This window comes from Pristis pectinata, chromosome 9, assembly GCF_009764475.1.
Source record: "Pristis pectinata isolate sPriPec2 chromosome 9, sPriPec2.1.pri, whole genome shotgun sequence".
Taxonomy (NCBI): domain Eukaryota; kingdom Metazoa; phylum Chordata; class Chondrichthyes; order Rhinopristiformes; family Pristidae; genus Pristis; species Pristis pectinata.
The window spans coordinates 94,075,045-94,088,813 of record NC_067413.1 but is presented as its reverse complement, the minus strand read 5'-3'; the positions used below and the strand labels follow the sequence as shown (position 1 = coordinate 94,088,813).

The following is a 13,769-nucleotide window of genomic DNA, read 5'->3' as shown; positions in this document are numbered from 1 at the left end:
TGCTGAAATTCAGATTCTACCTTTTTAAACTCCTTGGGAGTCCAGCTTGGGAGCACATTGGGCCTGACAGCAGTGATTAGCTATACGGAAGTTTAAGGACATTACTGGACAGGAGGACCAAACTTCTTTGCAGTTATGGTGATAAATGTTGACAGTTATGCTAGAAACTGCCAAATTATTTGCAGAAATTTTGGACCAGTGATTTCTGTTATATTTGAATAGTTGTATATATTGTCATTTTCCGTGCAGCCTGTACTGAAGAAAGCCTTCAGATCCTGCACTCTGTGAAGGAGCAGAAAGGTCCTGATACCAGCTTCTGGAGTCCAAGTTTTTAATCTACATATTCTAGAAATTGTCATTTTCCTGCATTATAACATTGAGAACCTGTAGCTTCAGTTATTCTCATTGTTAATTCCAGACCAATGTCTTTATTGGTTTTCCTTTTCAAGCATTACCACTAAATTGTCTGTAGCAATCTAAAATCTGTAAGTAATGTACATTTGGCTCCAAAACTGGAGGTAATATTTCTGTTTGCATAGTGGTATTGCATTTTTGTTGAGCAGATGTATAAAAATACTGACGTGAGCATGATAAATGCTTTTACTCAATGTGGATATGTATCGACTTTATGATTGGTAACTTACTCGATCTTTGTGAGATCTTGTGCTTTGCCAAGCCTTTTAAATGTGAGCAAAGTATTCCCTGTATACAGAAGAGTTAGAGGTGCAGAGGAAGGCAGGTAATTGATGCAGACTGATCCAGCAAAGAAATAATTGAGAAAAGATGGGTGCAGGAGTAAACTGTTCAGCCCCTTGAACCTGCTCTGCCCTTCAACAAGCTTATGGCTGATCTTCTACCTCAGGATAATTTTCTTTCCCTATCCCCACATACTTTTGATTTTCTTTAATATCCATAAACCTGTCAATCTCATTTCTGAATGCATTCAATGATTGAGCCCCCACAGTCCTCCAGGGTAGAGAAGTCCAAAGATTTACCACTCTTTTGACTGAAGAAATTTCACTTCATTTCAGTTTTACGTGGTCGACCTTTCATTTTGAGAATGTGACCTGTAATTCTAGACTACCCAGCCAAGGAAGCATCCTTCCTCTGTCTACTCTAAGTGTTCAGAGTATTTTGTATGTTTCCATGAAGTCACCTCTCATTCTGCCAAACTCCAAAGAATAGAAATCTAGCCTACTCAATGTACCCTCCTGTGGTAAACCCATCATCCCAGGAACCAGACAGGTGAACCTTTACTGTACTCCCTTTTGTAGTAAATCTCTCCCTTTTTGGGTAAGGAGACGAATTTGTACCTAATATTCCAGATGTAGTTTCACCAAGCCATATGCAAGGCACCTTGTACTCAAATCTGCTTGCAACAAGGGTTGACTGAAAAATTGATGAAGGGAAAATATGTGAGTAAATTAGTGAGAAACTCAATATAAAACTGTAGGAACTTCCAAGGGTATGTAAGAAAAAATTAGCAAAAGCAAATGTGGGCATGTGGACCCTTGTAACAATACAAGAACTGATATTGGAGAATAAGGAAATGGCAGAGGGGTATGATCATGAGTGTCACCAGGATAGGATGCCTTGAAATTTCAGTATTTTGGATATCAATTAAGTATTTATGGGAATGCTACTTCTGCTAGCTGATGTTGGCAAGATTAGTCTTGGAGACCATCATGAAAAAGGGCTTTAATTCAGAAGATGGTTGTCCTACTTAAGTTGGCATTCCAGTTTAATTTTGTACAATTGACATGACAATGTGGTGTCTGGGCAACTCCCCTCATTATTGAGCTTTAAACTACTTCTTGACCTGATTGCTTCCATTCTGTGCCCTTGCATTTCTAAATTGCTTGTTGCTCAAGCATAGTGACAAGATTAACATCTTTCTAGCACTTAAATCTTTAAAGGAATATGTGGGAAACTTGACCATTTAATTTATTTCTTAAATATTACAATAGCACAAACTGGAAGTTCCTTTATAAAGTGTGTGGTGTTACAATCATAGGAAAACTGAAACAGAAGATGAGAATGTGGAAATAACTCTTGTTAGAGTGGCAGTTCAATACTCTCTTAATGTTGTATTGTTTCACATTAAACTATTCCATAAAGTACAGACAGGGAACTAGATGGCAAGAGTGTCTTGGAATGAGATACCAATCTAAGGCTGCATCTGTTTTTATTTTACGTTGTCATGTTGCTTTGAAGAACACAGGAACTATCCCTGGTGTCTTGGCTAATAAATATTTCAGCAAACATCATTAAACACAGATTATTTGGCCATTATTATATTGCTATTCATGGGAACATGCTGTCATCAAATTGCTTGTTGCATTTCCAGCATTACAACAGTGCCTAGACTTAAAAGAGTGTAAAAACATCTGGGAAATCAGAGGTTCTGAAATGTACTAAATAAAAGTCTTGATTTCTTGGTCTCTGCAGTGTTCGTGCACCCTTTTGCCATGCCTATAAGCAGGAATGTGAAGAGATTTCCACAATGGAGATTTTTCTTCTTTTAGCCTAACTTTCACACAACTTGCTTTTCCAGTGATGGCAGCCAGATCGAAATGTTTACTTGTGTCTCAAACTTCCATTTCACAGCTGTTCATTGTAATAACCAGAATGGTGTGGATCATGCCGTTTGTACTGAAGATGTAAGCCTACAAGTACTTGGTGATCCAGAGGTCTTGAATTCAAATGATGAAAAGATAATAAGAATTGTGGAATCAAACAACGTTCCAAAGAATCTTCCCGTGCCAGACACAGAATCGGTGAGGGTAAGTGCAATTGGATGTATGGTTCAGTATTCCTCTATCTAACAAAATTCAAGGATCTTGGAAAATGGGGTACTTAGCCAAATAATTATTTGCATGATCCATCTTGTACCCCCTAATATTGGCCAACATCTAGGAAAACTGAATTTAAAAATTACCATCTATTCTGAAACTGGTAAGTGAGGTAACTAGGCTGCTGTATTAACTGAAGAGAAGAAAGCACGTGCCTCGAGTCAGAATCTGTCACAAGCAGAGATTCATATGATAAAGTGAAGAGAATTGATTAACTTAAAATTTGCCGAGCCTTTTACAGTAAAGTTTCTTTTCCCAATCTGTGGATAGTGAAGAAGGTTGGCTAAGGCTACAGCAGACCAAAGATCACATGAAAAAGTGGGTGGAGCATTGGCAGATGGAATTTAATCCTGATGAGTGCAAGGTGATGCTTTTTGGGAAGTCAAAAGGGGTGGGATCTATACAGCACTAAGGAATGTTGATGAACAGAGATCCCTCAGGAACCATGTCCATAATTTGCTGAAAGTGGCAATGTAGGTTGATTGTGTGGTGAAGAAGGCATATGGCATACTTGCCTTCATGGGTTGGTGCATAGAATATGAGAGTTGGGATGTAATGTTACAACTTTACAAAACACTGGTTGGGCCATATTTGGAGTATTGTGTGCAGTTCTGGTCATTATATTATAGGAAGGATGTGATTGAAGTGGAAAGAGTGCAAAAGACGTTCACTAAGATGTAGCCTGTATTGGAGGATTTGGTTATGGAAAGAAATTGGATAGGCTGGACTTCTTTTCGCTGGAGTTACGGAGGCTAAGGGGTATAGAAGTATATAAGATTATCAGATGTATAGATGTGGAAACAAGATTTGATTTACCCTGGAAGGGGTATCTAAAAGAGGGCACAGGTGAGAGGAAAGAGTTTTTAAGGGTATCTGAGGGGCAAGTTTTTCCCAGAGAGTGGTTGATATGGAACGTGCTGCCAAAGGTGATGGTGGAATTGGATACAATTACTGCATTTTAAGTGGCATTTAGACAGACTTTAAATAGGCAAGGCATGGAAGGATATGATCCTAATGCAGACAAACAGTGAAGATGGACAAAAAGTTTGGCATGGGCATGATGGGCCAAAGGGATGCATTTCTGTGACTGACCCTATGATTCTATTTAATGAAAATATTTGGTTAGTGCCTTTGCCCTTTTCAAGAGGAGAGAAGTAAACCAAGGTCACATTTGATTTTTGCACAAAGAGCAGGTGAACATTGTGCATGAGTAAAAGCATGATAAAGCACCTTTTTAAAAAAAAAATGTGGTCATCTGTTTTGTGGAAAGTTTGTCAACTTAGAGCTTTCAAATGTAGAAACTGATCACATCTATTACAATATTTACCATTCTCTGAATATTAGTTTGGCTGGCAAACATTGTCCTGACTAGATAATGGTAGGGGGATTGACTTTCATGGTGGGCCGAAGGGCCTGTTTCTGTGTTGTAGGATTCCATACATATCGAGTTCTGGTCACAACATTACAGAAACGATGTGATTTGACTGGATAGGGTGGAAAGTGCATTTGAAGATGTCTTGACTGGAAAAGTGTAGCTGTGGGGGAAAAGGATTGGAGACACGAGTGGTTTTCTTTGGAACAGTGAGGGGACATAAATAGAACATGGAACACTACATCACAGTACAGGCCCTTTGGCCCACGATGTTGTGCCAACATCTTATCCTGCTCTAGGATCTATCTAACCCTTCCCTCCCGCTTAGCCCTGCGTTTTTCTATCATTCATGTGTCTATCTAAGAGTCTCTTAAATGTCCCCCACAACCTCTGCTGGCATTTCGTTCCACACACCCACCACTCTCTGTGTAAAGAACTTACCTCTGACATTCCCCTTGTACCTTCCTCCAATCACCTTAAAATTATGCCCCCCTCATGCCAGCCATTGTCGCCCCGGGAAAAAGTCTCTGACTGTCCACTCGATCTATGCCTCTTATCATCTTTGTAGACCTCTATCAGGTCACCTCTCATCCCCCTCCTCTCCAAAGAGAAAAGCCCTAGCTCACTCAACCTCATAAGACAATGGATCTATAAGAATGGATCTATTTTCCTTGCCAAAGAGGTCAAGAACCAGGGAACATAGACGTAAAGTAACTGGAAAAACATTAGAGGGGAGATGAGGAAAAATCTTTTCAACCAGTGAAGGACAGAGGCAGAAACCCACCTTGTATTATTTAAAACAAAGGTACCTGAGTGTGTATCTGAAATGAGTGACTGACAAAGCTATAGACCTCTTTCTGGAAGGTGGAATAAAGCCAAGTGGCTCTGTTAGGACTGGTGCAGACACAGTGGACTGAATGGTTTCTTGGTCTTTCCAGGGAATTTTTAAAATTCACCTTTAAAATGTGAGCATTGCTGACAAGGCCAGCATTAATTGCCCCTTCCAAACTGCCTGAGAGAATGTTGTAGTGAGGTGCTGCCATGAACCACTGCAGCCTTGTGAAAGTACTCCCGCACGCTCCAGGAGTTAGACACTGAAGCACCAGCGATATTTCCAAGCCAGGACTTGGAGATTAATCTGCAAATGGTGGCATTCCCATGCACCAGTTGTCCTTGCTTTCTTGGTGATGAAGGCTGCAGATTTGAGGGGAGCTGTTGGGTAGCCTGGGCAGGTAACTGCAGTGCATTTTTGGTTGACTCTTATTGTAGCCACTTTATGCCAGAGGTAGCGAGTGAATTTTTAGTTTGGTTCATGGAGTGTCAATTGAGTGGGCTAACTTGTCCTGGATTTTATTAAGCTCTTTGAGGGTTTTTGTACTGTGCTCTTCTGGGTAAGTGGAGTGTTTTCCATTACACGCCTGAGTTCTAACTTGTGGATAGTGAATGTCATTTGGTTATCAGGAGGTAAGTCACTCGCAGGAGGATGCCTGGCTTCTGTCCTCCTCCTTTAGCGCTGGTATTTGTGGCTGGTCCAGCTGAGTTTCTGGGCAGTGGTGACTCCCATTTAATGACGGTGATTGTACCATTGAATGTCAAGGGTTAAAAAGAACCTGCTTGAAACTCAGTGGGTCAAGCAGCATCTGTGGAGGCAAAGGGATGGTCGACATTGCGTTAGGACTGAGAGTGTGGAAGAAAGGTGACCAGTATGAAGGGGCAGGAGGGATGGGTGATGCAGGGGCTGGTAGTGATGGGTGGAACCGGCTGAGGTGGAAGATGATAGGCAGACGGAGCCGGGAGGGGTTAGGTTATACACAGAGGCTGGTGAGTGACGTGGAAATGGACGAAGGGATAAAAAGATGAGCATCTGGAGCCAGGTGGGGGGAAGGGGAGGGGGAAGGTAGGGACAGAGGCTGAAAGGTGGTGAGTGGAACTAGACAGGTAGGGATGAGAAGGTGGATCCAGATCAGGGAGGGAACAGGGAGGGAAAAACACAGATGGGTGTGTGGGTGATGGGCAGATGAAAATGAGACAGGTAAACAAAGGGGTAGAGAGCCTAGGTGCACTGGTAGGAGTGGGAAAGGAAAATAAAAGGTTACCTGAAATTGGAAAATTCAATGCTCATACCGTTGGGAAGTGGATTACCCAAGGGGAATAAGAGGTAGTGTTCTAGCTTGCATTTGGCTCACTGTAGCAATGAAGAAGCCTGAGGACAGGCAGATTAGTGTGGGAATGGGACGGGGAGTTGGTGACATGCAGTTTAAAAACTCAATGGCTGTTGCAGACAGAGTGCAGTTGCTTCTCAAAAGAGTCGCCTGGTCTACGCTTGGTCTCGCTGATGTAGAGCAAGCCGTATCAATAGCACTGAATGTGATGGACAAGACAGAGGAGGTGCATGTGAATCGCTGCCTCACCTGGACGGGGATAGGAAGGGTAGGCCAGGGTGGCAAGGGAGCTGGTGCAGGAACAGGTATTGCACCTTCTACAGTTGCAGGGGAAAGTTCCAGGAGACTGGGAGGAGTGGTTGGGGAGAGTCGTCAGGGAGTTGCAGCACGGGAAGAGGTGGGTAGATGGCTGAGGATGGGATCCTGTTGTAGCTGGCCAGAATGGCGAAGGGTGACGTGCTGGATGTGGAAGCTGATAGGATAAAGAGAACTCTATCCCTGTTCTGACTGGGGGGGAGGGGTGTGAGAGTAGATGTCAGGGAAATGGTGGAAATGCGAGTGAGGGCTCTATCCCCTACAGTTGCCTGAGAAAGAAAACATTTCAGAAGTACTGGAAGGGAAAGCTTTATCTTGAGAATGGATATGGAAGAGACGGAGAAACTGAGAGAAGGGGCCGGTGTCCTTGCAGGAGGCAGAATGGGAGGAAGTGTAGTTGGGATAGCTGTGGGAATCGGTGGGTTTATAGCAGATATCGGTGGATAGTTTGTCTCCTGAGGGGGCGATGGAGAGATCCAGAAAAGGGAGAGAAGAGTTGTAAATATCAAGGGTAGGTGGTAGACTCTAATAGAGATGACCAGTGCTTGGGACAAATGTTACTTGCCACATATCAGCCCATGCCTAAATGTTGTCATGGTTTTGCTGCATGTAGGTGTGGACTGCTCTGCAACTTCTAAGCAATTGGATCCAAAAGCAGCACCTTTTCTTTTGAGTCCATACCACATCAAACTGCACTAAGTTTTAAATGTATTGGTTTATTATTGTCACTTGTACCGAGGTACAGTTAAAAAAAACTTGTCTTGCATTCCGATCGTACAGGTCAATTCATTACACAGTGCAGTTACATTGGGTTAGTACAGAGTGCATTGATGTAGTACAGGTAAAAACAATAACAATACAGAGTAAAGTGTCACAGCTACAGAGAAAGTCCAGTGCAATAAGGTGCAAGGTCAACACAAGGTAGATCGTGAGGTCATCGTCCATCTCATCGTATAAGGGAACCATTCAATAGTCTTATCACAGTGGGGTAGAAGCTGTCCTTGAGTCTGGTGGTATGTGCCCTCAGGCTCCTGTATCTTCTACCTGATGGATGAGGAGAGAAGAGAGAATGACCTGGGTGGGCGGGGTCTTTGATTATGCTGGCTGCTTCACCAAGACAGTGAGAGGTAAAGACAGAGTCCAAGGAGGGGAGGCTGGTGTCTGTGACATGCTGGGCTGTGTCCACAACTGTCTGCAGCTTCTTGCGGTCCTGGCCAGAGCAGTTGCCCTACCAAGACGTGATGCATCCAGATAGGATGCTTTCTGTGGTGCATCGATAAAAGTTGGTGAGTGTCAAAGGATGACTTTAAGGACCTGAAGGTTGAATTGTACATTTCAGAATGAAAAGCATTGTAGTATTTAACACTTGTATCTCAAGAAATGGAATCCAAATTGATAAAGTTTGACAACCTGCTGAGGCATCCAGTTGTCACGAATTGAGGACAGGTTATGCATTTATTCTCTACATAGTCTCACTACTTGATCAAAAATGTGTTTTGCTAGCTTTAACAGGCAAAGTGATTGTTGTGCTCTAGAACTCGCAATAATGATGCAAGGAAATTCTGTAGATCGTGATAACATTGCATGCTCACTTTTGATTATGTAAATAATAGTTTCCTCTTCTCATAGTAAAAACAATCGTGCTATAATTAGTTTGCCTTGTATAATAGCATACACGAGTACAAATTTGGTTTTAATGAATACTGAAGAAAGTGTTGATAACCTAATTATAGCTTGTTAGTTTGATTTGAAACTACTTACCGAGTTTGAGATCTAAAAGCCCAATTTCCAATTGTAAACATGCCTTGAGAAAGCAAAATGTAAAAGCTGCCCTCTTTGATGTTGTAAAGCTATCACCATGTTACATAACCAGGCCAAATGTTAATATTCTGGATTTTAATGAGAATGTACTGCTAAATGCATTATTCCATCTCTATTGAGCATAGGCATTTGTTGTTCTGCGTCATTTTTTTAATTTCACACGGAATTTGAAGCTTAAAGAAAAATGATTTATTCAACATTAAAAATGGAGTGAAATTTAATAACAAATTATACAAAACATGCATAAAGCTTGTATCTGTGCCCCCAGGTTACTGAGCTTGCTACTAAGGAGAGAAGGTTCTCTTTATCTTAGTCTCTCATCATTTTATATTAATTAGGTCTCCCTCCATCCCCTTTTGTTTCAAAACAAAATCCTATCCTAGACAGATTTTCCTCATACCTGTAATCCACTCTGATCATGTGAAGTGGATGACTTTTTCTGGAGGCACTGTTTGAAAACACTTGCTAGAATCTAATTTTCCAAATATTTCCATTAGACAGTACTCTATAGCAAGGTCCTATGGGACCTGAAGCTATGAAAATGTTTTTTTATCTTCAATCTTCAACTAAAATTAAAATACTTACTCCCCCAGGTCTCTTTGATCTTCACTTAACTTCTGATGAAAGTGATGGTTTGTGGGATACTCATCAGTATTTTGCTTGAATTACTATTCTTGAGTGACCATTCATATATCTTGGCAATTAAATGAACTTTATTTCATTTGAAATGCAGGTATGCAGTTCTAGCAGAAGCTGGGAAATAAGAGCAGCAAGACTTGGTTTCTAATTACTTGGTCTTGCAGCCAACTGCAATCCCCGTGATAGTGCTGCGGCCAAAGTCATTGGTGCATTGTTGACTTGCTCACTACCGGCTGAGTAAATCTGAAATCAATTTGCTAGAGTTGGGTCCAGCAAATGCTTGTTTTGGATTTGGGACCCCTATCAAATCTAAAAAATATATTTTTTTTAAATCCTTTCTCATGTATGATTGCACCAATATACTTTCTCCATTTTTTTCTTGAAGTATATTATTCTGTAAAATTCAGAATGATATAATGAATGTACTTCTTATGTCCTAATAGTTTCTGAAAAAAAATTAAAATATTTATACACACTACTTACAATGTGAGCAAATGATTGGATTGTGGCTCCAATTTGTGATTGTGTGAAAGCAATTTTGCATGAATATTAAACATAGTGGAGAAATTAATATTGCTATTCAAATTATGCCATACAGAGTGGGAATTAATGACTTCCTATGGTTGTATATTTTCTAATAGCATTTTTCTCTACATAGCTTCTGGATTAACCCAATGCAGTAATGAGGGGCAAAGAGAGAAGCCTTTTAGATATTGAACTTTGTTCTTTCTGCAGACCAATTGCAATCTTTATCAATGTTTTGGATATCATTTTTCATATATGATCTGTTTGGGGAAAAATGACTCTGACTTCCTAAGGATATTCTTGCATAACCTAGGATAACTAATGATTGCAAGATAAATTGTTCATTTCCAAGATGATCACCTTTCATGGGTAATGATGCCATAACACAACATTACAAAATGTTTTGTGTAAAAACAAATTTTGGCATGTTGTAAAGTGGATACTAAAAGCTCGGCATGTGTAGTTGCAACAGTTTAAGTCCACTAATGTCTTGTCCATTTTGTAAACATGTGCTGTCAGTGCACAAATGAAATGCAAATACGTGTGTGTTATGCTGCTTATTCTGGTATTCCCAGGATGCAGCAGAGGCATTTAAAGAGTCCAGGAACAGCTCCCTCACTATCTTTGAAGAGCTTGCTTAGCTATGTCTCATGCACGTTTTTCTGTATGTGCGAATGCTTTTGTTCCAGTCTTTGAAGCTTAGGACTGTATCTGTTACGTTTGTAGAAACTTGTGTGAGTAATTATTAGAGAAGATAGAGCAGACCCAAGTAAACATTTAACCCTGTATGTTAGTTGAGGAACTGGAATGACTTAAGCACATTTATTCAGTTACTTTATACTGATCAATTATTGGCATTTGGAGAATTCCATTCTTATTGGAATTTGCATCTGGTTTTATGATCTAATTTATTCTGATATTCATTATAATCCTGTTTCTGTAGGTTGGGTTGGCCCTCCACTTGTATTCACAAACAGTTGTCTAAGGAGATGATTTCAAGCTAGTTCTGCTTGGTGTAAATTTTTGAACACCAGCAAAATGTTAGGTTGCTAAACTCTTTGAAGAAAGGTTGTGTTTGTTTTAATACACTTTCATTAATATTCATGGAATTTGTATTCTTTTCCAGTCAAACCCTGGTCAAGTGAAGCTAAGCAAACCAGTGGCTTTATGGACTCAGCAGGAAGTTTGTAAATGGCTCAAGAAACACTGTCCCAATCAGTATCAGACTTACAGTGAGTCCTTCAAACAACATGATATAACAGGTAATGTAAAAATAGAAAAATCCTAATGAGTTGGGTGGGGGGGGAGGTGGGGGAAGAGAAAAAAATCATTTAAGGTACCTCATGATCTGAAGACATGTACGTGTTCCCGAGCTTTTCTTTCACCCAGTGCTCCTTTCCGGTCATCCAACATTTTTGCTGAGGGGATCCTCTTGGTCACTCTTGGGTTGTCCAGGAGTTGCTGTTAGCAAGATTTTTCTTGTACTCCCCTGCATTCGGTAATGATGGAAATTAAGTACACAAACTGAGAACTGTGTGTAGCCTCTATTTTATCGTACTTTTGTATTGGTGATATACACCCAATCTAAATTTGTATTTTACTGTTTCAATGGCAGCTTTGAGTAGAGGCCACTTTTAATTAAATTATTCACATTTATTATTTATACATAATGATTATGGGAAATATTTTGGCTGAAAATGAAGTTTTGTTGTGTTTGCTCTGTTTCTGAGATTTGAAGTACCCAGATTAAAATATTGTGAGTTCTTCTTCTCTTTACTGTCAGCAATGACCTTGTATTCTCCTGAAATTGCTTGTAATGAAGTCATATGTACACTTCTCCCAAGTTCATCAAGCATTTATATTCTTTGGTGGCGGGGGGGGGGGAGGAATGAAAGATGAATTTTGCTTCTATGCATCCATTGATCCAAGTTTCTGCTTCCAGACCACAGGTAAGAGTGATTTGTTTCATCATTTTTAATTGGCTGAGCACATGTACATGCAAATTGGAGCAAGAGTAAGTCACTTAGTCCCTCAGGCCTGCTCTACCATTTAATAAGATCGTGGTTTATATAATTGTAACCCCAGCCCATTCCCAGCTGTCTGTGGTAACCATTCACATCATTGCTTATCTACCTCTGCCTTGAAAATATTCCAAGTCCATGCTTTCACCACCCTTTTGAGGAAGAGAGTCCTAAATACTCGTGACACAAAAGAAAACCCCAAAAGTTGCATCAGTTCTGTCTTGTGCAATCCTTTTTTTTAATAATGGCCCTTGTTTTGAGAGAGCAAAATCTTCTCCACATCCAACCTTTAAAGATTCCTCAAGATCTTGTATGTTGCAATCAAGTCCCCTGTCCCTCTTCTAAGCTTCTGATGATGCAAACCTAGCCCACCCAACCTTCAGAACTGGCCCATTCCACCTACTAGTCTAGCAAACCTCCTCTGAACTGCTACAAATGCACTAATATCCTTCCCTAAATAAAGAGACCAGCACTCTACACAGTATTCCAGGTGTGTTCTCACCAATGCCCAGTATAACTGAAGGATCACTTCCCTACTTGTGTATTTAATTCCCCTAGCAATAAATAATAACGTTCTGTTAGCTGACTTTCTGCGTTAGTTGTGTATAACTATTTTGTCCTTAATTCCTACTGGATGCAGTTGACTACATCAAGAAAAATGTGTATAGCCTAAATTCATTTAAAGTAACAAGTTCTACCTGAAGGGGTAAATGTTTTAAAAAATTGATTCCATCTTTTATTTTGTGTACCAAGATAGTTTTAATGTTAACACTAAATGGGATCCCCCGCTGAAAAAAAACTACGAAATTTGTTAAAAATAATGTGCAATTGTGTTGGCATGTTTCACACCCAGAAGGAAGCACTAAAAATCACAGGCACAGTTCCCAGTGGAACCCATCTAAATTCCAGCCCATATAGACACGCTTGCCTTGGCAACTAGACAGTGGCATCACACACTGTGGTTGGTGTTGAGCAGAGTGGTTGCAGTGGAGACGAAGAGAGCTCCCAGATGTGCAGAATGGCACTTTGAAGTGCTCATCAGTGAGATCTTACCAGAAAGAAGATCCTGTGTATCACCAGGGCCACCATGATAAAAACCTGGCAGGAGGAGCCTTGAGTTGTGTTCCAGAAATAAGAGTCCATTCTCAACTGAACAATGTTGCAGGAAATTTCATGACCTTGCAGAATATATTGGGTTGAGTAAGAGAGGTTTTTGAAGAAAAAGGTATTCTTGCAAACATGCCAAGCCTCCAGATATAGGATAACAAGATGTCATCACCATCATCTCCATTAGCCTAAAACAGTGAGGAACAGAAAGAAGGCCTTCAGTGCAGCATCACTTAAAGCTGGAGATGCCATTCTTCAGGTAGAAATGTTGCAGGTTGTTAAAGTAATTGGAGCAGGGACTAATTTGTTCATGTGATACAAATGCTGCAGGTGGACCTGCAGAGTGGTATATGGGGGCATAATATGTAGCATCTTTGTTTTCTTGGTGCTTATTGGTGTACTGTGGAAGTGGTAGCTACTGATTGTGCAGACTGTTCAGAAGCATCTCCCTATAAGGGACTTTGTTAGTTCTATCCTTGTGGCATTGTGGCTTTACCCACACCTCGGACTGCAGTGGTTCAAGAACCAACACCACCACCTCAAGGGCAACTAGGGAGGGGCAATTAAATGCTGGCTCAGCCTGTGAAGCCCACATCTCTTGAATATTTTTAAATTAAAAAAAAATTGCCCATCCAGACGATGCCTCATACATTCATCTGGAAGAGGAAGTTGCTGATGTTGAGCAGCCACATCCTTCTGGGAGTCTTCATTGTCCTCTTGCTCCTAATAGTTCTCTACATCTACTTGCTGGCCTTGGGGCTGAGATCCACTGACTGCTCTCCCTCTGGCACCAGCTATCGTCTTCTCTTTACCAAGTTATGCAGTGTGCAGTGCTTTGTGCTGGAGCCTCTGGACTTACTGCGCATATATGGAACAAGCTGCCATCTGACGTGGTAAATGCGGGCTCACTCTTAAGTTTTAAGAATAAATTGGATGGATACATGGATGGGAGATG

The 13,769-nt window shown here is 40.8% G+C and overlaps 1 protein-coding gene across 6 annotated transcripts in view; it reads left to right on the top strand.

Moving 5' to 3' along the window:
- LOC127574629 (sterile alpha motif domain-containing protein 12-like) overlaps positions 1–13,769 on the top strand; it is a 102,601-nt gene that overhangs the window by 32,445 nt on the left and 56,387 nt on the right. For all 6 annotated transcript variants that reach the window (XR_007956939.1, XM_052023787.1, XM_052023788.1 and 3 more), the window contains exons 2-3: positions 2,608–2,783; positions 10,813–10,948. Coding sequence is in view for 5 of the 6 variants with exons in the window: in XM_052023787.1 (XP_051879747.1) it covers positions 2,608–2,783; positions 10,813–10,948 (312 nt within the window). In the remaining variant the exon portion in view is untranslated. The remainder of the gene's footprint in view (positions 1–2,607; positions 2,784–10,812; positions 10,949–13,769) is intronic.